The 24,624-nt window shown below is 37.1% G+C and overlaps 5 protein-coding genes across 5 annotated transcripts; 2 read left to right on the forward strand and 3 right to left on the reverse strand.

The window, feature by feature from the left end:
* Nucleotides 1–4,182: 4,182 nt before the first annotated feature.
* LOC148973717 (uncharacterized) lies at nt 4,183–6,025 on the reverse strand. The gene is made up of 2 exons (XM_089119547.1): nt 5,895–6,025; nt 4,183–5,171 (listed from the first exon to the last, which is right to left on the reverse strand). Exons 1-2 carry the CDS (start codon nt 6,022–6,024, stop codon nt 4,267–4,269), a joined length of 1,035 nt encoding a protein of 344 aa, XP_088975673.1. The 5' UTR covers nt 6,025; the 3' UTR covers nt 4,183–4,266.
* Nucleotides 5,970–7,483, forward strand: gstt1a (glutathione S-transferase theta 1a). The gene is made up of 5 exons (XM_039680288.2): nt 5,970–6,096; nt 6,378–6,465; nt 6,542–6,692; nt 6,874–7,050; nt 7,127–7,483. Exons 1-5 carry the CDS (start codon nt 5,985–5,987, stop codon nt 7,325–7,327), a joined length of 729 nt encoding a protein of 242 aa, XP_039536222.2. The 5' UTR covers nt 5,970–5,984; the 3' UTR covers nt 7,328–7,483.
* A 647-nt stretch (nt 7,484–8,130) lies between these two features.
* On the reverse strand, nt 8,131–13,149 carry LOC120484541 (taste receptor type 2 member 114). Its single transcript, XM_089119548.1, has 2 exons — nt 12,847–13,149; nt 8,131–9,617 (listed from the first exon to the last, which is right to left on the reverse strand). Exon 2 carries the CDS (start codon nt 9,536–9,538, stop codon nt 8,495–8,497), a length of 1,044 nt encoding a protein of 347 aa, XP_088975674.1. The 5' UTR covers nt 9,539–9,617; nt 12,847–13,149; the 3' UTR covers nt 8,131–8,494.
* Nucleotides 10,812–19,923, forward strand: p2rx7 (purinergic receptor P2X, ligand-gated ion channel, 7). The gene is made up of 13 exons (XM_039679744.2): nt 10,812–11,005; nt 11,186–11,333; nt 13,369–13,440; nt 13,700–13,772; nt 13,974–14,067; nt 14,313–14,393; nt 14,563–14,704; nt 15,546–15,682; nt 15,761–15,851; nt 15,940–16,005; nt 16,076–16,180; nt 16,288–16,395; nt 17,661–19,923. Exons 1-13 carry the CDS (start codon nt 10,887–10,889, stop codon nt 18,198–18,200), a joined length of 1,776 nt encoding a protein of 591 aa, XP_039535678.2. The 5' UTR covers nt 10,812–10,886; the 3' UTR covers nt 18,201–19,923.
* p2rx4b (purinergic receptor P2X, ligand-gated ion channel, 4b) lies at nt 18,320–24,577 on the reverse strand. Its single transcript, XM_039679757.2, has 12 exons — nt 24,023–24,577; nt 22,831–22,978; nt 22,627–22,698; nt 22,469–22,541; nt 22,279–22,375; nt 22,112–22,192; nt 21,796–21,937; nt 19,702–19,838; nt 19,517–19,610; nt 19,363–19,428; nt 19,162–19,266; nt 18,320–19,070 (listed from the first exon to the last, which is right to left on the reverse strand). The coding sequence occupies exons 1-12, from the start codon at nt 24,145–24,147 to the stop codon at nt 19,035–19,037; spliced, it is 1,176 nt and encodes a 391-aa protein (XP_039535691.2). The 5' UTR covers nt 24,148–24,577; the 3' UTR covers nt 18,320–19,034.
* Between the last annotated feature and the right edge of the window lie 47 nt (nt 24,578–24,624).

Genomic DNA, 24,624 nt, shown 5'->3' on the forward strand with positions numbered 1-24,624 from the left:
AAATGGTCTATATGGCGCTTTGGGATGAGAACGCGTTCACATTCTACATGTGTTTTTTGTCTGTCTGTAATGACAAAAAATACCACAATTATTGTAAGCTTCTATGACCAAGAGGTTGAAGTACAATACAATACACACAAATATGATTAAGAACATTTTCAGTCAATCTTTCAAATCAGTCATTATAGATTAAAGGAATATGAATAGTAAATCCATTTTTTTCTATGGAAATTAATGGGGTCCATCAACCATCTGGTTACCAAATTTCTTCAAAATATTTTCCTTTGTGTTCAGAAGAATTAAATTCATACAGGTTTGAAACAACTATAGCCTAGGGTGAGTAAACAAAGACAGAATTTAAATTTTTAAGTGAACTTCCTTTAATTTGTTCCATTATGGAATGTGCGTATGTCCACATTTGAGTTTGAATTGCCTTTTTCACTCTGCATGTGGGTGTACCAAATATGCAGGTGCAGGAGAGAACAAAAATAAAACTAATGAGGCTACGCTTATTTTTATCGCTTACTTTTACCGCCATGAGCCTCAGATGTTGTTTTTCCCTCCCCTGGTAAGCCTCTTGGAAGGTTCTTCACTGCATCAACCTACAATGTTTATGTAATCTTTGTTAAAGAAAGAAAAACATATGCTCATATGACCAGATGAATGATGCATCTCCTGCACGCAAATAGATATACATGATATTATTTTACATGCAAATGTCATGGGTGTATACTGTAGGTTAACTCCAAAAAAGTTCACCTGCAAAGATGTGGATGAGCTCAGAGAATTTCCCCAATGAGCCCAGGAGAAGAAAACAGGAAGCCCATAGAGTCACAACTTGTGACCTCACCTGATCAAAATCTGACCGCAAGTTAATGTTAAACCAATGAGATGATGGGCTGGAAGTTTTTACCAATTAGATTTAACATAAGTAAACATCTATTGTTTAATCCAAACAACAAACGGTAAATAACATTGACAAAGACTAACAAGTACTGTAACAAATGTATTGCTAATTTAATTCTATAGGCTAAACAACTCTTTAGATGATTCATTAATTAATGTTAACTCCTAGGAGCTTGTCTGACTGACTTTTGTCACATGGAAGGATTAATTTTTATTTATTATTAGAACAATTCTAAGACTCATGAAGATGAATGCACTATAATCAAATTATTCGTTTTCATTCAAATTACATACAACTATAAAATTATAGCAAAACGATTTGAAGCAATGTATTTATGCTATTTATTTTCTTGTGATCTCTTCATGATAATTATAACAAAAAAGGCAAATCTTCAAGGTAGAGACATAAAATGTGTCTTTCTTTGTGTTTTGTTAGAAAATACATCATTTATTGTTACCAAATCTAGCACAAACATTGCTTGTCTCACAATTAAATAGAAGTGAATACTACCATTAATAGTTGAACATGAAAAAAACATGAAAAAACAATCTCAGCAAGACTTTTACATTGACCTATTCTTATCTGTGTATCTGCTATAATCTGGGACTGCATGCCTCTTTAAATTCAAACCAGATTTTGAGTGAAGTCTTGCTGGGAGCCTCAGCAGGAAAAACCCACTGGCCCCAAGAACAATTATATTGGTTATTCTAAACCACAACCATTCTTTGTTTACTTCTCTTTTGAGTTTGATGGGGCTGTGGTGGATGATCTAACACTTAAACAAATTGTGATACAAGTAAATACAGTAATAATAGGCTATCTAAGGTTATCTGAGTAGGCTATCTGGGTTTGTGATTTCCCTAAGAATAAATCTGTGCAGTGCAATTTGATGTAAAGGTCTGTCAGTGAGTGTACCATTATCAAAGGGTGCGTATGCATCTCATTATTGTACATTCCCTCTGAAATCCAACACAAAACCAACAAGAACCCACCTTTTTAAAATCCAAACTGCACACTCAAACCATGACCTCACTGAGGACAACTCCAAACTAAAGCACACTTGAATGTTTGAGGAGAGGACGTGCAACCCAAAGCAATTTCAGATCAATCTCTATAATGGTTCTAGGAAGCTGCCTAAATATGATTATCCTTTCTGAGCAGTTTATGTGATTTAATGTGTGTGTGATAGTAAAAATCCCTATAATCATTATGGAACATCCTTTGAAGTTACTAGAGCAGGCCCGGGTCCATAGGGGTGCTTGAGGGTGATTTAGACTCGTCAAGTCAAGTCATCTTCATTTAGCCTATATAGCGCTTTTAACTAAAGATAGTTTCAAAGCAGCTTTACAGTGATAATAGGGAATTAAAGTAACAAAGATTGTTTTGGCTTTACAGCAGCTCTAGAATAAAGTTATTGTCCAGCTAAAGTTAGTTTTGATTGATTCACTTCCATCGCTATGATCATTAGTTATTACGGGGCCGCTAACATGACACTGTTCTAACAGAAAACCCTTAATGTGATCCAGCCGCTCATTTGCACAAAACATTGCCTGGTGGCTCAAGAACCCAAACCATGAAATAGGTTCCAAGGTACAAGCCTTGAAAAATGTATAATACAGAATTAAAAATTTATATTAGCCTACAGAATTTTTTAGCACTTTCGTGTAGCCACGTGAAGTGGAATTATCATGACAACGTTTTATCTGTACAGAGAAAAAGCGATGGGAAGGGGACCTTCACAGGGGAGAGACTAGTGACACAAGAACTGCGTTGTTGTCGTGTCTGTCCAGTCACAGGTCCTTCATCAGATCTGGATACGGCCCGGATCCGGCAGACTGTGATAAACCTCGTGATAAACAGAGAAATGCCAAATACAAACATTGTGTTTGACAAATACATGCCAGAATGCCCACCACACACCAGTTATTTGTTCATCTCTGGAACTCAATCGCCCATCAGAGATGTTTAATTAAGGCCTGGGGACCCACTACACGATTTTCAAATCTGTGGGAGTTTTTGGAACATTGTAAAACGTATATCAATTATTTGCAATTACTTGTAATCTCAAATGTTTCACTATACTTTGCTATTCTTTTCATGGTGGAGCCATTTGCATTAGGCTGCATCCACACATTATAGAGCAGCCTTAGAGAAGCACCCTCGGTGATTTGATTCTGGAGCCTGTTCTAGAGCTTGACAAATTTATATATAAATAAACTAAATATTAATCATAACTTTCTTTCCAAGGATAAAGAAAGTCATAAAGAGTTGGAAGAACGATCCACAAATTCATTCTTTCGGGTTTATTTTTAGAAGTGTTTTTGCGCCATCATGTGGCAACAATTTTTTTCAATTCAAAATGATGAAACTTCTAATACGTTTTCATTATTTTCTGAATTTACATTAAAGGTCCACATAAATCATGACACTTGAGTGGGCTTTTTATAAAATATACAAAAATAGAATCTTATTCTATTCCAAACTGCTTTTAGCTGATATCTAAAGTAGGCCTAAATATGTTCTATAGAGGAGACCCCTGGGTTTGGGTGGTGCGCTGGTGAGGGTGGAGGCCTCTGAGTCAGGAGAGAGGTGGACCGAGTTGGGGGTTTCTGCCCAGAGCTCTGGCTCTCTGAGTCAGGCAGAGGGTGGACCGAGTTGGGGGTCCCTGCCCAGAGCTCTGGTTCTCCGAGTCGGCAAAAGGTGGACTGAGTTGGGGGTCCCTGCCCAGAGCTCTGGTTCTCCGAGTCGGCAAAAGGTGGACTGAGTTGGGGGTCCCTGCCCAGAGCTCTGGTTCTCTGAGTCGGGCAAAAGGCGGACTGAGTTGGGGGTTCCTGTCCAGAGCTCTGGTTCTCAGAGTCGGGAAGAGGGTGGACCGAGTTAGGCGTCCCTGCCCAGAGCTCTGCTTCTCCAAGTCGGGCAGAGGGTAGACCGAGTTGGGGGTCCCTGCCCAGAGCTCTGGTTCTCTGAGTCGGCAAAAGGTGGACTGAGTTGGGGGTCCCTGCCCAGAGCTCTGGTTCTCCGAGTCGGGCAAAAGGCGGACTAAGTTGGGGGTTCCTGTCCAGAGCTCTGGTTCTCCGAGTCGGGAAGAGGGTGGACCGAGTTAGGCGTCCCTGCCCAGAGCTCTGGTTCTCCAAGTCGGGCAGAGGGTAGACCGAGTTGGGGGTCCCTGCCCAGAGCTCTGGTTCTCCGAGTCAGGCAAAAGGTGGACTGAGTTGGGGGTCCCTGCCCAGAACTCTGGTTCTCCGAGTCGGGCAGAGGGTGGACCGAGTTGGGGGTTCCTGCCCAGAACTCTGGTTCTCCGAGTCGGGCAAAACGTGGACCGAGTTGGGGTTCCCTGCCCAGAGCTCTGGTTCTCCGAGTCAGGCAAAAGGTGGACTGAGTTGGGGGTCCCTGCCAAGAACTCTGGTTCTCCGAGTCGGGCAGAGGGTGGATCGAGTTGGGGGTTCCTGCCCAGAACTCTGGTTCTCCGAGTCGGGCAAAACGTGGACTGAGTTGGGGTTCCCTGCCCAGAGCTCTGGTTCTCCGAGCAGGGCAAAAGGTGGACTGAGTTGGGGGTTCCTGCCCAGAGCTCTGGTTCTCCGAGTCAGGCAAAAGGTGGACTGAGTTGGGGGTCCCTGCCCAGAGCTCTTGTTCTCCAAGTTGGGCAGAGGGTGGACCGAGTTGGGGGTCCCTGACCAGAGCTCTGGTTCTCCAAGTTGGGAAAAAGGTGGACTGAGTTGGGGGTCCCTGCCCAGAGCTCTTGTTCTCCAAGTTGGGCAGAGGGTGGACCGAGTTGGGGGTCCCTGCCCAGAGCTCTGGTTCTCTGAGTAGGGCAAAAGGTGGACTGAGTTGGGGGTTCCTGCCCAGAGCGCTGGTTCTCTGAGTAGGGCAAAAGGTGGACTGAGTTGGGGGTTCCTGCCCAGAGCTCTGGTTCTCCGAGTTGGGAAAAAGGTGGACTGAGTTGGGGGTCCCTGCCCAGTGCTCTGGTTCTCCGAGTCGGGCAAAAGGCGGACTGAGTTGGGGGTCCCTGCCCAGAGCTCTGGTTCTCCTAGTCGGGCAAAAGGCGGACTGAGTTGGGGGTCCCTGCCCAGAGCTCTGGTTCTCCGAGTAGGGCGGGAGGGGGTGGCGTGCTGGGGGTCCACAGCCGGGCCCGTGGTTACCCGAGGCGGATAGGAGAGCCGGGGGGGGGGTCCCTCTTCCACCCTGGAACTCTCCTCATAGCTGTGTGGCGCAGTTCTTTGGTGGCCGGGGCTACACTTAATCATTTGATACTGGAAAGATACCTCTAAAAGAAAAAGAACACTAAGCATGAAAGAACTGCATGTGGATTTTGATATACTTCGCTGAAATTACAGTAATAGAAAAAAATTCATGGATTGGGGGTAAAAGGAATGCTTGTGAAAATGAGTAAATCTTATCTTTCAGCATTCTATAATAAAAATACTTTTAAAATAAGCAAATACAAAGTACAATTGTAAATATTTTTCAGTGATTAAGAATTAACTTATGGAGAGTTGTTAGAATAGGGTGATTGTGATTGGACTTTGGTCTATTACAGCAATCTTTCTTGACACGCACCCCAAACTCAAAAAAATCAAGTTAACCATTACTTTGTGGAGAAAGTGCAATATTTGAAGCTTCTCTTCACAATATAAAAAAAATATGCTGCCTTAAATTTAAATAGCCTACAATCAACTTGACAATTGTGAAAGAAAATTGCTGATTTCGATGAGTTGAAGTAAAACATATGCTGTCATGACTTTTTGATCATATGTTTTTTTTTACAGAGAAGTTTCTATGCAGTGTGTTACAGTAGCTCTCTCTCGCCTCTCATTCCTTCACCAAATCTCAGGCAAATTCCTCATGACATGCACGTTTTTCTCAGCTTCTGCCATTTGTCTTTGATCATGACATCAATAGCAGCACGCAATTAGATAAACGAAGCAGACACAGACAGCCACAACATGGTAACCTAATTTTAGGTGTCGCAAGAACATTTACTACTGACCCCTGGAGGGCGGAGCATGAACACAGCACATATGTGGATTAGACGCGGACGAATCTCTCTTCGTGGACGTGGACACTTCACAAAGCCAAAATGCCACTGGAGTTGTATCTCGATCTGCATTCCCAGCCATGCCGCTCAGTCTTCCTATTTGCCAAGATAAATAAAATTCCCTTTGAATTCAAATACGTGGATTTATCTGCAGGTGAGATACATTATTGTTTTAATTTAGCTGTTTTATGGATTTGCACTGCAATCTTGATCCAAGCTGTTTTACCTGATCTAACCATTACATGTTTTTGTTTTGTTTTAACATAATGTATTTAGGTTAATGTACTTGTACAAGTGAACATTTTTGACTTATCAGCAAGAATTTAGATGCTTCCACATGAAGTTTGCAGCTTGTCCCAGTTTGCATGCAAAAGTATTTGGTTTCAGTGATATAGATTTGTATTATGTTCTTGTTTCTTTTCTCTGTGGACAAAGGTGAACAATATGGAGATGAATTTGGCAAGGTCAGCATCATACGGAAGGTTCCTGTTCTCAAAGATGGAGGTTTTATTCTCACAGAGAGGTATGTGGCTATTTAATATTTGATACTTGTTTAGATTTCCTAATAAGTAGCCTAAGCCTATATACGTTCTATATAGTATAGCTATACTGCAGTACTTGGCCGCGAATCATCACACTCCTGACCACTGGTATCCAGCTGATCTGCAGAAGCGTGCACGAGTCGACGAGTTTCTCTCATGGCAGCACACAAACATCAGAGCTCATGGTTCAAAGGTCTTCTGGTTCAGGGTAAGATTTGCTGTATAAACATTAGATCACTTATTGTCTGTGAGTAATGACTAAATTGTGACTAAGCTCTCTTTTTGGTGATCTAGTTATCATGTGCAAATGTCTCTAAGTAATATTTGACAAAATGGTTTTGTTAATCAAATGTTGGGCTGTATAACTGAACCTTCTCCAACAATTCTAGGGGGTCTTACCTGCGGTCACAGGCGCTCCGGTGCCCAAGGAGAAGATGGATTCTGCCATGGAGGACCTCGGTGTGTCTCTGAAGACCTTTGAGGAGAAGTTTCTGCAGAGTAGACCCTTTATAATTGGAGACAAAATATCTCTGGCTGATCTTGTAGCCATTGTGGAGATGATGCAGGTACATTCTGTACATGTGATTTTAATAATTGACCTTAACATGGCATACTGACTAATTCTGTGTGTGTGTTTTGAAGCCGGTCAGTACAGGTCTAGATGTGTTTCAAGACAGACCTGTTCTGAATGCCTGGAGAGACAGAGTGAAGAAGGAGATTGGTGTGAATGTCTTCGATGAAGCCCATAAGGTTATAATGAATGTTGATACATTGCCACAAACCTTTGAAAACAAAGGCTTACCTGAGTTTCTCAAACTAAAGATGCAGAAAATGTTTAACTAAGTCTGTTTTGCATGGTCTGTTAGTCTAGTTTTATGTTTAAACTCTCATTTTTCATCAAGTTACCTTGCGGTAATATGATGGACTAGAACAAATCTGGAATTAGAAAATATTACTGTATTCAAAAACAAAATCAATAAATTCACTATATTAAAATGATACCTACATTTATGCATTTATACAATCCTTCATATATCAGAGTGTGTTCCCTTGGAGTCAAACCCATGACCTTTGGCAATGGTAGTGCCACTGCCATGCTAAAATCCTTGTCAAGGTAAGTAATTTCACATTATGGCCATATTTGCAACACCTCCGGGCAGCTATTTTGGGCATGCAAGACCCACTCATATCTACTGAAATGGGGAAATACATCTAAAAAACTTTTCCAAACTCACATTTACATTTCAAATCAGCAAAACATCTGACATCTATTGTCCCAAAAATGTTGTTTCTTATGCTCGAATAGAATTAAAAAGCATAGATTTCAGGCTGGTTAAGCCAATGCGCATGTGCAATCCCACAAAAACAGCAGTTGCACTATGAATGAATGAAATATGAGTCATATGAGTGAAACATGTCTGTACATATTCTTTGGCCATGCTCTGTTCACGAAGAGTACTCATCCATTTAATCCATAGACATTTTATTGGTATTTTAAACTACATTTAGATCACTGAGAAAAAAAATCTTTTTCATCACTCTAAAAGTACAATTGATATCAATTTTATATTAAATAAATACCTTGTTTAGTTATTACAACAAAGTTTAATGGAAAATTTTTAATATTTAACAAGAAATGTAAAAAAAAATCTATTTTTCTTCAAATTGTTCTAAATTTAAAAGAATAGCAAAGTCCACACCACAACTAAAACAATAATGACACGGAGGAACAATATCATCGCTTTCAAAAAAAATAAATAAAAAAAAAATAAAAAATTCCAGCTGATAAAGGATACAAACAGAATTCATCTAGCTTTAAAGAGGTTGAGCATTTAAAGCGGCAGATGATAAAACAGCAGTGCCTGCTTATAATAAATAGAATATTGTGCGTTGGTGTTGACGCAAATTAACATGATTTTATCCGAAGAGACTTCATCTAAATCAGAAAAATAGTACAATGAGTGCTAGTTGTCTATAAATCAAGTCACCTGGTAAACAGTCCTTATCATATCAAACATCCCCTGTCTCAACTGTCTGGCTTTTGCTAGATTGTTCCTGTGCCTTCCTGCAACACAACAGACTCCAGAGTGTGTCTTTTAGATGCCTGTTTGAAGCTGTCAAAAGTAAAGAAGTCATGCCACTGTAAAAACTAAAGGCACTGGCTAGAGTGTGGTAGGTGATCAATTGCCCGATTAACCTTATAATGATGAACAAAGACACAATAAATAGAGTGGTCAGATAAACTCCAACCAGGGAGATGGTGATTTTGCACACCAGGAGGTACGAGTCAGATCCTTGCACCTGGGTCTTGTTCTTCTGAAGTGCCAGTGTGTGGGCGCACAGATGGACGACCATTCGGACAGAGGTCGGCAGCATGATCATCAGAGGGATCGGGCAGAGGAGACAAAAGGCAGCCGCTCCGTATGCATTAAAGTTAATATCTATATTGAAAGAGGGCTGCGGACAGGTTACGTTAGCGGTGTCAGTCACGTTGTCATTTTGATCCAATGAACTTACAAGGTCAAGAGAGAATGCAGGTAAGAAAAACAGGAAGGAGAAAGAACAGCTCAGCAGCACTGCAGCGTTGATCACAGAAGAGATGTTCCTCTTCACTGTCTGGAAGCACTCGGAGGAAAAACTCACGACTTTGATGCAGTAGAAGAGACTCAGCCATGCAATGGCCCAGAAGCTGTTGAAACTGCAAGTCATCATTAGAAAACCTTCGGTCCGGATTGATAAGGGATATGGTTTGATGCACCAAATTTGGGGATCCTGAAAAACACCCATCACCAATGAGAAGGTGGCGAGTACCAAGATAATGTTGCTGATGGAGATGACGTTTAGGATCAAACCCACAGTTTGAATGGTCCTGGTCTTCACTTGCTGTTGTATAGTGAAAACGAGGTTAAATAAGTTTCCAGAAACACCAATAATCACAAGTCCAACAAAAAAAAGAACGTGCCCAGTTAACGTCGCGATCATGATGTTCTCTTCAGAGAGCGAAGCACACAAACCCGAGTCCTGCACTGATATGAGATCTGGAGAGATGCACATTGTCTTGTTGAGAACAGGGAATGAATCTCATATGCAAAGTGGCTTTGCGTGAATGAAAAAGAGCAGGCTTTGTTCAAAGCTGGAAACACAAATTAGGTAAAATGAGAGAATTGCACCATGCTCATTACAGTTCAGCTTTACGCAAAACAAAATTATAAAACAAGAGAATTTGTGAATTTATTATGTTGTCTTCGCTAATGGTCATCAACTCCAACATCTAACTCATGCATGTAATTTACACACTGAGACTATACATTTAGTATTAAATGTTCATGTTATCAGTGTTCGAAATTTTCCTATTCAAATCCGTGTTTGTTTGCTATTCAGACTATTATATATTGGATAAAACGCAGTCTGTAGAATTTTACTATTCAAATCTCCTACAAGATGTAGGGACTTCAGTTTTCCACTGTCAAATCTCTTCATTGTCATTCTAGTGGGGGCAATGGATTGATAGGGGAATAATTTTAACCTCATAGATTTTTCTATGCAGGGTGTTAAATAAGCTAAATTGGATGTAATATGTACAATGATGTAGTAAGTTCAATTAAATTTTAAAAGGAGTTTTAAAAGAAATTATTCAACAAAGGTGCGTTAAATTGACAGTAAAAAGTGACAGTAAAGACATCTATAATGTTATAAACGATTTCTATCTTTGGCAAAAAAGCAGCACAAATGTTTTAGCATAAAATTGGCATATTAGAATGATTTCTGAAGGATATATATATATATATATATATATATATATATATAATTATATTATAGCAGTATTATAGCAGTATTATATATATATATATATATATATATATATATATATATATATATATAAGGGTATTTTTGTTCAGATAAATGCAGCCTGCATAAGCAAACTTTAATCTTACCAACTCTAAACTTTTGAACTGTAGTATTGTTGAGAATGTTATTTCATTATTCTATATTTTATTACATTTATTTTTGTCAGGAATAATCCTTGTATGAGGTTCTTTATTTTTGTCTGGGCCACAGTGAATCGTAGAGTGAGATGAAAATGCAATAAAATGCAATAAATTATATTAAATATGTAAATTAAATACATTTTGCATCTCATCTTGTACAGGTTGAATATGAAAATTAATTTAAAAATATATTTATTGAGAATATATTTAAATTATCTTTCAAAACTGCGGCATAGTTTCAAAAAATGAAAATGGATATGTAGTCATTTTGAATAGCCTACATTTGTCTCAATAAAAAGTCTTTAGTTTCAACCTCCTCTTAAACTGTCTTTCAGAAGACCACGTGACAGCACAGATGCGGACTGGCATTCTTCCCATTCTTCCCCTGTGTGTGTGTTTACCAAATCACCGCCATGCCTTGCATATTGCTGAACCTTTGTGAATATGACACACAAAAACTCGTCAAAATCAAGAGCGTCAGACTTGGGTCGCTGAAATGGACTTTAAACGCAGTGATCTTGATGTTCATTTGGTAAGTGCTTGAGCAGTTTGTCTCCGCTGTTGTTCATGCTTGTCGTCGCCTCCGCATCATTTAATAACAAGAGCTCATTCATGTACATTCATTTACACGCTGTGTTTAAATGTAACGTACCGACGAAAATGAAATTACTCATTCGGATTCCTAAGTCATATTTATGTCTTTACTTTATAGTATCATGATGTTATGGAATAAGGAATACCAAGAGTATGATCTTGTAGTCAGTTCTGTCACCACAAAGGTTAAGGGAGTGGCGGAGATATCTATACCAGACATTGGAGAAGTCGTGTGGGATGTTGTGGACTACAGTGGACTATCGCAGGTAACACTACTACCATTTATTATTATTTATGTACTTTACCATTAAGTGTGTACTTTCTTAAACTAAAAAAATTGCTTAAAAAGAAACGTAATTAGGAACTAGTTTTGCACTTAAAGTTTGTTACTGATACTTTTATATACTAAAAAAGTGGGCCAATTTAGTCCCAAGCAGTATTAAAATAGTACACAAGTTTACTACTAGTACATATTGACATTATACTTACTACATAATGTATACTAAAAAATATACTTGAACATTACTTAAGCATACTTAATAAAAATGAACTTGAAGTATGCTTATTTTTCGTAAGGGTAATGCAACAAGAGGCTTGGTGCGATTTGTAGTTAAAATCAGCCTGTTTTTGAGAAGTATATGAAATGTAGACTGAAAGCATGCTTTCTTATTTTTTAGTTGAAAAGTATACTTACATAACACTTGAATAAACATATTTTTCATAAGGGAAATTAATATTGCTGTGTGCAAGATCAGGTTCAGTTGCATATGCATATTTTATTTACTCTATAAGCTATTCCACCTGAAAGCTTGTTACTATAAAGTTTGTAAGACAATGTGAAATAGTATGTTTTTTGAAGGATTTAATAAGCTACTCAATCAAAATAATAGGCTAAACTCAAGTTCAACCCAATAATACTTAGAATACCTAATTATACTTTTAAGAATATCTCAATCAACAACCAAATATACTTCCTTTTCTGTCAGTATAAGTCAAGTAAACTTAAGTGCAATTTGGAGTATTTTTCTGAGAAGTACATAAAAAGTAGACTGAAAGTATACTAATACTAATAGCTCACTTGAATAAACTTCTTTTTCATAAGGGAACTTACTCAGACCTAGACAGAAACCGCTTTCACATGGAAACATTTGCTAATAATGGGAATTTGAAGTTTACACCTTTAGAAGGCAGGCTACCATTTGCCTGGAAGACACTGTAAGAAAAATATCTCTAAACTCTTAAAAACTTTATCACCTTTTGTTTTACTTCTTTGGGGATTAGGCATTTGTACCAGTCGCACTGAGACATTCCAAATGATACCAAACATCTATAGTGTTGTATGATAATTGTTCACATTAAACCATATACACTCCTGGCCACTTCATGCGTTTTCTGTGATCGTATAGCTATCCGATCGTGAAAATAACAGGTGTAAATGCCCTTCGAAGCGCATTCGAGACGGATTTGAATCCAATCGCTCAAACCACTTCAGGAGGTGGTCTGGGCCGCATTCCAGAAATGCATCTGGTTGTTGAAACCACATATGTAAATTTAAAAAATTTTAAAATATATGTGTGAGAGCGTTTTATAGGCTATATACGTCATGTTATAGTCAGATATGATGGCGCTACTGCGACACGCATCATCTCAGATGAGCAACTGAGTGTCTATTCTTCAAGCCAACGTGACACAAACTATCGCAAATCAAAGTGAAATTAAGTCACAGACGCTTAACACACAATCATCTTCATTAAATGTTAAGAAACAAAATGAACTTACCAGTTCTGTTATCTCTGTCTTTGATTTTGAAATTAGCTGATGATCAATAAAATGCAGCAATATCTGTTGCTTTCTGTGACGTGCATTCTGCATTGAAGATCGGATTTATATCCATTTTGCAAAAACACATGCATGTGACCAGGTGTAAATGGAATCGTTTTGATAAATCAGATAGCTATCCGATCTGAGAAAACGTATGAAGTGGCCAGGAGTAAACAGCCCCCAGTTGTTTTGGTGAATGTGGTGAATGAGAGAGAGAGGGGAAAGAGAGAGATTTGTAAATTGGGAGGGGATCAACTCAAGTTTGATCATGTCTCGATTGGGGATGTTAATATAGCAAGAGAGTTCAGATGTTAATTTCTTTTGTTTACTCAGAGAGTTGCCATCTCTTCTAGTTCTTCCAGTTTTTCCAGTCTTACACCACAAATAAATAGTTCTTAAGCAGATTTAGGTGTGTATTCCAATAACTCTTGAAAACAAGTTCAAAAGTCATGAAATATTGTTCTTGTTTTACTTCGGCAGGGAAAAAACTCATTTTTTGTCGCGACAAATGTCATAGTCACAAAGAACCAAAAACAAGGTAATTGCCCAGAGGTAAGTGCATTTTTATTTCAGTTGCAATACGAAGTATATCTCAAGGCTTGCGGATTTATTTAATATATATATATATATATATATACATAAATATATATACATATATATACACACATATATATATATATATATATATATATATATGTATGTATATATATGTATTTCCATTGTGGATCATTATATTTAGTGATGATTCAATCTCCATTGTCCTTAAACCAAATATAATCCATTCGACAGATGTTCATTTGTTCTACTTCAGGTCCCACCTCATGGAAAGCTGTGTCGAACAGACAAAGACTGCGAGAAAGGGTTTTCTGACCAACATAACCATGGTAATATGAAGATGCAATTTGTGTCCTGGCTGCAGATTTGTTTTGCAGAACCATTTCAATGCCAGACCAGACCAATCAATCATTTCTTTGAATATTTGAATAATACTACCCAAGCTGTATTTTCTATTGTTCAGTGAAAGCCTAAACCATTATCTGAAGTCTTTCCATGATCTGAGGTCTGTTCCTGTGTTTGCTTCTAAGGTGTTCAAACAGGTCTGTGTGTGAAGTTGGACGTAGTGAGGAAAACATGTGAAGTTAGAACTTGGTGCCCCATTGAGAACAAGAAGAATCCCAGGTGCTGTAATGTACAATAATACTTTAGAATAAAAATACTGTGTCAGCGAAGCTATTTGGCAATAGAGAAATGCTGCTAAAGGAGTTAAAACAGTTGACACTGCAGTTTAGACTTATCAGTGCTGGCATTGAGACCTTTGAGGAACCTGTTTGAGGAACATGCACTTTTATTTGCTACTTTGACATAAACTGAGATTCTGTATATGGATGTTTTCTTATGCCAGGCTTTCATTTCTGTTTCCCCAGACCTGCTATTTTAGCATCTGCAGAAAATTTCACTGTGATGATCAAGAATAACATCAGATTTCCAGCCTTTAATTACATAAGGTAGTACATAAGTTGCATTTTCTGATTTGCAAATTTGGTGCATTAAAATTCTTTAAGCATATGTGAACAGTTAGCAGTATTTGAAGTAAATGCTAGCCAGAATACCGAGGGTGATATTCAATTATTCAAAAACTGATAATATAGGCATCCATTTATCTATTTGTCTTAGAAGAAACATCCTCCCTGAAATGAAGGACACTGACCTTAAAGGTTGCATCTATAACCGCTATAAAAATCCATACTGCCCCATTTTCCGTTTGGGAGACATTGTGAGTGAGGCCAAGGAGAACTTTACAGAGATGGCAGTGGAGGTAAATGCCTTTCGTTCCACGCACACTAAAATATACACTTATGTTCAAAAACAAACATTAAAGGAAGTCTCTAATGTTAAGAAAGGCTGCATATATCTGATCAAAACAGTAATATTGTGAAATATTTGCAATTTAAATATTTTAAAATGTAATTTCATATGATGGCAAAGCAGCCTTTACTCCAGTCTTCAGTGTCACATGCAGTGTTATTTTAGTATTATTGATATACTATTATAGTTTTTGTTAATATTTTGAAATAGATATTTTTTTTAATATTTTCTTTTTTCACTTTAATTTTAAATATTTTTTATTTTATTTTTTTATCAAATGTTAATTTTTTTTCTCTCTCTATTTTAGTACTATGATTTTAAGTAAAGGAAAATGTTGCTTCGGCAACTAGCTGAAATAAAATAAGTTTTTTATTTTAGTTTAAAATTGTATTTTATTTCAGTTAATGTTAGTTAGTGATAACCCTGGTCACATGAACTTTCAGAAATAATTCTAATATGCTTATTTTGTGCTCAAGAAACATTTCTTATTATTAGCAAAAATGAAAACAGTTGTCCTGCTTAATGGTTTTGTGGAAACTGATACAAATTATTTTCTGATGAATAAAAAGTTCAAAAGAACAGCATTTATTTGAAATAGAAATCTTTTGTAACATTATATATATGTCTTTATTTGCAATTTTGATAAATTTAATGCATTCTTACTGATTGAAAGTATTTATTTCTTTAAAAAAAGTGATATTACAGACCCCAAATTTATGAACGGTAGTGTATTTGTGTAATTTAGTTATAAAGCATGCCAGTATAGCCTTGTCCATGTATCTGCTTCACAGGGTGGTGTAATTGGGATCCAGATCAACTGGGACTGTGACCTGAACCGCATTTTTCACAACTGCCTGCCCAAATACTCGTTCCGTCGCTTGGACGAAAAAGAAAGCAACCGAACCTTATACCCTGGGCTCAACTTCAGGTATGAACAACTGAAATCATACTGAAAAGTATGTGATCTCTTAAACAGTCCTTTCTTAAAGATGTTATTTTTTTGTAGGTTTGCGAGATACTCTACAGTGAATGGTGTGGAGCAGAGAACACTTTTTAAAATGTATGGCATTAGGTTTGATGTGATGGTGTTTGGGAAGGTAAGATCATATTATCCTATACTGTCATAACTTTGCATGTTTGCTTTGGATTTTAGGGCATACAAAGAGTGCTTTTTATTCTTCACAGGCTGGAAAATTCAGCATCATTCAGCTAATCATCTACATTGGATCCACGCTCTCGTATTATGCTCTCGTGAGTAACCCTTAAGCCCTCAGATGGTGATTTTAAAATAATGAAACATTTACCAATTAATTTTCTTTAGACAACAATATTCCTGGACTGGCTTATTGGTACCGGCTGTTATTCCAAAGAGGCAAAGCAGACCTACACTGAGAGGAAGTATGAGGCCATTCAGGATCGAGAAGAGGTGAACACATTAAAAACACTGACTCAGTTTGTTGTGTGGCACACTTTTCATGTTGTAACTGGGATTCTGTATGTATGAATCTATCTTGTTGTAATGTGGCTCTACAGTGCTTCCTTTGTGTGTCATTTGTGGATGAGGACAAGTTGAGGGTGGTGAAAAAATCCAGAAAGAAAAGACTACAAGAGACGAAACCCCTTTCCTTACACCAGCGCAAAGTAAGATGCCCAAATTATTTTGCCACACTTGCCACTTTAAATCTGAATAAAGCATTATTTTAGTTTTAAAACTGTACTAAAAGACAAGTTAATATAAAAAAGAAAGTTGTGTCATCATTTACTCATTCTTATGCCATTACAAGCCTGTATGACTAACTTTTTACCACATAAAAACAATGAATTCAATACAATGGCAATACATTCGACTCACTTTAACATTAGTAAAGCACCCAGAAGTGTCAGCATGCTCCTGTTATTTAAGCAAAAATATTGTAAAATTGTACATGGCAAAATCCTGTGCACCATCAAGGAATCTTTTACACTGATTTTACGCATCATTTTACTGCTAAAATTCTGAAAATTGTGTTAAAATACTGTGAAAATGATCAGCAAACAGCATGTACCATTTCGCTGACATGCTTTAGTGCTTTCTTAAGCGTCAGTAGTATACTGTATGTACTGAAATTGTTTTGAATTCATTCATGTATCTAGGTTTTTTGTTTAGAACAATGTTAGGGTAAGTAAATAATAACTTTCATTTTCCCCAATTTTTTTTTTGTTGGTCAGACTATATTCATTTATTATATCACAAATTAAATAATCAGTCAGATACTATTAATCTTTTGAACTAGTTCTTATTAATTTTTTTTCCAATTTCATTAAAAACTTTTATTAGAATTGTTTTTTGTAATGTCTATATAGTTTATATTAATTTTATTTTAAGGGTTTTTTGTGTTAAACTAAATGAAAATGAGAAATGTTGCCTCACCAACTAGCTGAAATAAAATTAATATTTTAAATATTTTATTTCAGTTAGCATTTATATGTTTTCATGTTTTTGATTGTTTTAGTTTTAGGGGCTGTTTACACAACTTTTTATGTGTTTTGGCCGTTGATTTACACGACAAAGATGTTTCGGGGGCCTGAAAATGCATAATTTTGAAAACAGGTTCCACAGAGCAAGTTTTTTAAAACAATGCCATTTATTTTTGTGTAAATTACAAAAACATGAATTTGTGAAAAAGCGTCGTCATGCTCATGCATATTACGTGTTCAGTCTATAGGGGTGTGGTGTTTATTTATAAAGTTACATCGCCAACTACTGGCCTGGATACATAATACAGTATTTTTTATCGTTTTCGTGGATCCGATCGTTTTAACAACATTGTCGTCTATAAGCAAAAAACGTTTCCGTTTTTACTTCATCGTTGTCGTGTAAACGTACCCATAGGTACTTATAACAGCCCTGGTCTGTTCTCTATCAGAATGATTTGGCGAGCATGACGACTCTGCAGTGTGAACAAAGGAGAAGCGAGCCAGTACAAAATGGCCAGGGTGGTGGACTTATGGTATATGAAAACCTTCCCAGAAGGCACAGCAGTGGACAGGACACAGATACACCATTACTGGAGATGTCACAGTCTGGGTGTCCGGCCTGGTGTCAGTGTGGCTGCTGCCGGCTTTCAGACATCCTGCACGAGCAGCTGTGCTGTCGATCAGGAAAAGGGCGCTGCATAACCTCCTCTCCACTGTTTTCAACACTGGTTGTCAGTCGCTCTGTCTTGGAGACTGCTTTGTTCTATGTGGATCCCCTAGCAGAGCCGCAAGAGGAGGCTCTGCGGCATGCGGCCTACGCTCAATTCATTAGATGGCGGTTTGGTGACGGCACACCCAGAGATGCTATTCCAGTAATACCCAGCTGCTGCATATGGAGGATAAGAGAAGCATACCCAAGCCCTGATGGGAAATACACTGGCCTTAGACTTTATACGGCCGTACCATCTCAGCCAGAATTCAACAGATAACAGACTTTATTTCTTTAATAGATATTCAATCAGAATGAAAAATATCTTTTGATTATGCATAAAAGGGAATGCTACTAACTACAATCAGTAAAACAAAATATGATGGGCCATTTTTACAATTTTAACCCGCAAAGCAAACAAACTATGAATCATGTTAACCTCAAAAAGATGATCATGTCATTAAGTTGTTTACTAACACAGATGCCTTTGAAGTAATACAATAATAATAATAATGAATCCAGAGGTCAAGAATGCACAACCAAACTGGTTTACTAATGACACTCATAAACCATAAATAAGTATGTTATGTATTAATCAAATGTGACGGATAAAATTGAGTAAACAGTAATGTTTAAAAGTTTGGTCAGTAAGGTGTTTTTTTTTTTCAAAGAAATTAATACTTTTATTTAGGAAGGATGCATTTAATTGATCAAAATATTGTGCTGCATAATATAGGCCTATCATAAAAATAATAAGCAGCACAACTGTTTTCAACATATATAATAATAAATGTTTCTTGAGCAGCAAATCAGCATATTCGAAAGATTTTTGAAGGATCATGTGACACCGAAGGATTGATTAATGATGCTGAAAATTCAGCTGCCATTCCAAGATTTAAATTGTAATAATATTTTAGAATAATGTAATTTTTCTGTATTTTTTATCAAAGAAATGCAGCCTTATTGAGTTTAAGAGACTTCTTTCAAAAATATATTAAAAACCCTTACCTTTGCCAAACTTTTGAACGGTAGCCTACTGTATGAAGAAAATACAAGAGCATATTTGATGCTTGCTGATGATTTTAAGTGTAGTGAAAGTGTCCAGTCCATTCCATCATGGAGTCCCATATGAGGTGCTCTCCATGGAGCTCTATATCAGTAAAAAGAAATAAATATAAATATATGATTTTGCAAAACAATAAATAAAACATTTAGAAAAATTGAAGTTGACTTTTACTCACCAATGGCACACCATCAATTTCTTTGTCCAGGTGAATAAATTTATGTTTGGCATAGTCACGGTCCTTTATACAAGTAAGCATGAACCAGTCACAAACAGCATTAACCTGGGAAAAATTCAGGAAAAAAAATTAAAATACTTGATTCAAAGTCATTTTCCTCAAATAGGTGATTAAAAAAATAAAAATAAAATTAGTGCTTACCAAGCTAAGAAAGGTAAGAGAGGCCCCAAGATTCACAATAGTGGGCATAATATGGAATTTACCAGCCTAAAGACACAAAACAAAACACAGTACACAAATCTGAAGGTTGACTAAGATGGCTATTATATCATGCTTTAGAGACTAGCAGACAAACCTTCCCAAACACAATCACATCAAAGCGGATGCCAAAGCCCTTTATCAATGTCCGTGTTTCAATGCTTTCATTGTTTTTATAATATTTCGCATATCTGTGGGAAAGTACAAAGTTGTTATCCAATAGAAATAAAGATAGCTTTAAATACTAAACATTACAGTAAAAAATATAAATGTTAAATGTACCGGAAATTGTAGCCAGGGGCAACGTTATTTTCAGGATTTTTGTTGTCCAGTCTGCTGAAAGAATATTTCGGAATGCAGAAGCGTTCTGGGTAGTCCAAGTTACAACTCCAGTCAATGAAAATCCCTATATTACCACCCTTTAACATTAAAACACACTGTCAATTACAAGTAAAATGAAAGTTAAAAAGCAAAATACTAAAAATAAATACACTATTGTTCAAACGTTTGGGGTTGGTTTGAAGTCTCTTATGCTTATACACACACACACACACACATATATATATATATAAACAATATGTTATCAATGTTGCTCAACTGTATAATCTGTCAGTAGCACCTCAATGCAGTACATGAGATCCACAGGGAGGAGTCGCATCAAGATCCAAGGGGTGGAGATGGGTTGGATTAGGGTGGGGTTTAGGATTCAGAGGGCGGGGTTGGGTAGGTTTATATATGTATGTAAGGTGGGAGGAGTTGGATCTGGATCCGACTCCTCCCCGTAGATTTCATGTTCTGCAGTGAGAACCATCTCTAATCTGTTTCATGAAACTATAGATGGCTTATAGGTCCTTAACCAGGGGTGCAGGGGTTCACCACATTTGAATAAGTAAGTGATAAAGTACATCCAGCCGGTTATCACAAAATAAACCCCGACAGGATGATCAGGACCCCAGCTTGCTGTTTAACCTTCTAATAGTTGGTGGCAGTAGCATCTACTAGCAAGAGGGTATTCCAGAAAGCAAGGTTATCCCATCAAACATGCACTGAACTCTTGGTTGATTAACCCAATCCTTGCTTACTCAAAGTATTCTGGTTCCAAAAAAGCATCCGGGATTAAGTTCCAACCCAGAATTATGTTCACGGTTAACATACAAGACATTCTCTACAGATCGACGAATCGATGAGTCACCACGGAATGATGGAAACGACGATAAGAAAAGCACGCCACACCACTACTTTTAATATCGATTTACATACTTGGTGAATATTGCCCCTATTTAGTTGTTGTGCAATCAGTTTTAAATATTTTTGTTGAATAATCTTTAATCACTGTGAATAAGAACTATATTGTTTGATGCTAATTTTACAATACAAAGTAAGTGATTCAACTAAATAAGTGTGTGCTTGCAAAGATAACATGGCTGTAAAAGTTTATTTTTTATGTTTTGTCATTTTGCTTCTACATTGCTTGAAAGGTAAGGTACTGTAAATCATATATGTATATATATGATTATGTTATTTGATTATATCACATATGTTTTTTAATATAGAAAAACATAACATAGAAAACGTCTGGTTGGGGAAAAAAACGTCTGAATGTAGATCAACGATGTGTGAGATGCTAATATATATATATATATTATACTAAAAAATAAACATTACCTTGTTTTAATAGTGCTTTAGCCTTGTTTTAATAGTGCTTTAACCATTTATAATATTGTGCGTATCGGAACCTCAGTGCCTGTTGCCACCAAGTCTTACTGCAGGTCTTTCGCAGTCACTCGAAGGTTTTCCTGAACCTGCCTTCTCATAAATCTCATGGCAACTACTGATAGCTTCCTTTTTCTGCCCCGTCCAGGTAGTGTAACCACTGTTGCTTTAACTTTAAACTTGTGGCCTATGCTTCCAACGGTGTCTATAGGAACATTTAGTGCCTTTGCTATCTTTTTGTATCCTGTTCCTAGTTTGTGAAGGCTGATGATATACTCTTAACCATTTGGACCATTCTTTTGACTTCTAACATGCAGACAAATGTGACACTCAACAAACCTAACCAGATCAGGCATTTCATTTAACTCAAGAACATCTGGTGCAACTTATGAAGCCTGTGATGACTTTGCATTAGGTGTGCTTGAGCCAACTGATTGATTTGTGCTGTTGTGAGGAATTCTATTCAGGGAGTTGATTAATTTTTAGAAGAATTTAATTTTTAAAAGTTGCATTTTCAGTTGATTTGAGGAAACCACTTGGAACATTTGTTGTGTTGAGCTATTTCAATTACTTGTGTTTACAGACTTAATGCCAATAAACCTGATTTGCAATAGGGGTTGAATAATTTTGATTTAACTGTATAGTATTATTGAAGATACAGACTTTTAAAGCAATGACGCTGAAGTCTTCTCCTGCCTCGGTTACAATGTCCCCCAGACGGAAAATAGGACAGTGTGGGTCTGTTTTACGGTTAAACGTGCAGTTTTTTAAGTATGTGGAGTTGATGTGTTGCAGAATGTTTCGCCTAGAAATAACACAAAATATAACATTGAAATGATCAAATTCACATAGCTCAAATTTTAATTTAAAATAATGTTTCTCTCTCAACCAGTCATCATTGAAGACCTTAGATTTAAATGATTACCATGTTGTTTCTGTTCATCTATGAGTAAAGTCCATGAAAAATTAACAAACTTACTTTCTTAAATTAAACTTTGGATATTGTATGATGTTTTTGATGAGCACTGTGAAGTCCTCCGCCGCACTTAGAATAGCAGGTCTGTATGATCACAAACTATATTAATATTCCCAGTTTCGATTGTGCAAATGCCATCAAACTTGTTCACTTTTACTAAATAAACTCACTTTGGAATGATGGTATCATGTTCAAGTGGACACCATGACATCACCTCACAGGTTTTGATTGCATCCGAGTATTGTACACATCGGCCAGTCTGAACACCTGCGAGGAGGATCACAGAGATTGCTATGTGGCATTGATTTGCATCTTACATTTGTAATATCACGCAGCATCATGCAGAACATGAAAACTCACCATTGCCACGGATTTCATTGAATCCCTCTTTACAATCACTGTCTGATTTACAAATAGTGAATTCACTTGGGATCTGTAAAAATGAATCATTCATATTGCAATATGCAACGGTCCTATCGTGTTTGAGAGTGGACATATGCAAATCTGTTTTATCATACCTCAGGACAGCTGCTCTGGGTCTGGTCAGGAGTGACAATCATATTTGTTAACACAAAGAAAGAGTTTTCTCCCTACAAAAAAAGAAAAAAAAAAGAATGCTTGAATGTGGAATTTATTTCTACAAAATGCATATGTCTGTTGGACAAACAAATGAAACCACTGTATTTCCTTTGCAATGGGTTTCTGTCAAATAAATTAGATACCTGAGGTGGGATGACATATTCAGATACGTCCCAAACATGAACTCCCTCACTGGATGAATTGGTCAAAATGTTTCCTTTCACCTTGGTGCTGACTGAGCTGATCACTGAGTCCTTGTCCTGGTAAGCACGCTGATACCAGCAGACATATCTTTAAAAAATATACAGATATGGAGTTACCCTGAACATCCAAGACTGCATTAAATTTCAAGGAGAACATGACACGCTTAAATGTGCAAGTAATATACAGTACAATGCAAAAACCTTAGGCATGTTAGTATTTTCACCCTAAGAAAATGGTTTTGTTTTATATCTTTTTCTGTAGTATGTCAGTGGTAAATATCAGGTTACATTTCCAAACATCCCTTTTGCCATTAATTGTAATAATCCAGCGAGATTTGTGTATGCACAAGGAGTCTGACAACAGCCGTTGCTTCACACGAAGATCTGATCTCACCATCATCGTGTTTGTCTGTGATCACATGAAAAAAAAAAAAAAAAAAAAACTATGCACATGTCTACCTAGGCAAAAAGGTTTTAAACATAAAAAGTGGTCACACCAAATATTGATTTGATTTAGATCATAGAAGTTAATTGATAAATAAAATCTATTTATGACATTATTTTTGAAAGCATCCTCACTTTACAGAATTTTTACACAAGTGCCTAAAACCTAAAAAGAGTCTTGGAGTCGTTGCCGCAGTCCTTCTGGATTTAGTCTGTTTCAGTTTTTTTCCCCCATGTGAACAGAGAGACTTGATGGTGAGATCAGATCTCCATGTGGAGTACCAGCTGCTGTCAGACTCCTTCTGCATACAAAAATCTCACTGGATTATTACAAAATGAATGTTTGGAAATGTTAACTGATATTTGCTACTGAAACACAACAGCAAAAGATTAAAATACTAATGCGTCTAAGATTTTGCACAGTACTGTACTACAATAGGCTTGCCAAGCTCTAATTCAGGGGCATCCATACCAAACCTGCTCCTGGAGTAAGTGTGTTAAGAGCTGGTTGGAGCTAAACTCTGCAATGATGCTGGCTCTCCTGGAGCAGGAACGGACACCCCGTTCGAATTAAATCAACTTATATTCTTATTGACCGTGACTTAAAGATTAAATGAATACAAGTAGATGTAATCAATATTTCTTTTGAAGTGCAATAAGGCTATGGATTGTCTTAAAATATACTCACATGGCGACATAGGCGATGATCAATAACTCTATCAGTCTGAAGAGGAATCCTATTCTTTTGCTCCTAATAACCAGCATTACAGGTGTTTGATATTCACAAAGACAACTTCCGCACATAGAGCCCATTGCTGAAGAAATGTCCACTATGAAACAACACTACTTGATGTAAGGCCAGAGCACGATGCGTTTTCCTGTAGCCTGATATCTACTACACTTCTCAATAGAATTTACACATGCTTTGAATGTAATTTCTTATCATACGTGAATAATGAATGTGTTAAGATAAGCACTGCTAGCCATCTGTATGTATTTGGTTAAACAGTACCAGTAGCATTTGCACTCAGCACATTTGCAAGCCAATGTCTATAACCGTGCAAAACCCATGAAAATCAAGTGGTTGAATCCTCTCAGCAATGAGCAACAGCTCCTGAACACCTTATATGCTATAATTTTAACAGAAAATGCACTTAAATGTGTCTCCTCTGTAGTACATCTTAGTACTTGACAGCTCATTTAGTATGACCGATAAGTAGAGTATACAAAACTATAAATGTTAACAAAAACTGCCCTCTCCAAAAAAAAAAAAAAAAAAAAAAAAAAACT

Source organism: Pimephales promelas, chromosome 14 (assembly GCF_988280905.1).
Source record: "Pimephales promelas chromosome 14, fPimPro1.hap1.1, whole genome shotgun sequence".
Lineage (NCBI taxonomy): Eukaryota > Metazoa > Chordata > Actinopteri > Cypriniformes > Leuciscidae > Pimephales > Pimephales promelas.

Coding starts and splice junctions, on each gene's coding strand:
- gstt1a (XM_039680288.2), top strand. CDS start 5,985: ATGCCACTGGAGTTGTATCTCGATCTGCATTCCCAGCCATGCCGCTCA. Junction 6,466..6,541: donor GGTTTTATTCTCACAGAGAG/GTATGTGGCTAT, acceptor CGTTCTATATAG/TATAGCTATACTGCAGTACT. Junction 6,693..6,873: donor CAAAGGTCTTCTGGTTCAGG/GTAAGATTTGCT, acceptor CAACAATTCTAG/GGGGTCTTACCTGCGGTCAC.
- LOC148973717 (XM_089119547.1), bottom strand. CDS start 6,024: ATGGCTGGGAATGCAGATCGAGATACAACTCCAGTGGCATTTTGGCTT. Junction 5,172..5,894: donor TCATGCTCCGCCCTCCAGGG/GTCAGTAGTAAA, acceptor TTTTTCTTTTAG/AGGTATCTTTCCAGTATCAA.
- LOC120484541 (XM_089119548.1), bottom strand. CDS start 9,538: ATGTGCATCTCTCCAGATCTCATATCAGTGCAGGACTCGGGTTTGTGT.
- p2rx7 (XM_039679744.2), top strand. CDS start 10,887: ATGCCTTGCATATTGCTGAACCTTTGTGAATATGACACACAAAAACTC. Junction 11,006..11,185: donor GTGATCTTGATGTTCATTTG/GTAAGTGCTTGA, acceptor TTTACTTTATAG/TATCATGATGTTATGGAATA. Junction 11,334..13,368: donor ACTACAGTGGACTATCGCAG/GTAACACTACTA, acceptor TTACTTCGGCAG/GGAAAAAACTCATTTTTTGT.
- p2rx4b (XM_039679757.2), bottom strand. CDS start 24,147: ATGGGCTCTATGTGCGGAAGTTGTCTTTGTGAATATCAAACACCTGTA. Junction 22,542..22,626: donor CCCAGAGCAGCTGTCCTGAG/GTATGATAAAAC, acceptor TCATTTTTACAG/ATCCCAAGTGAATTCACTAT. Junction 19,071..19,161: donor AAATTGATGGTGTGCCATTG/GTGAGTAAAAGT, acceptor TTACTGATATAG/AGCTCCATGGAGAGCACCTC.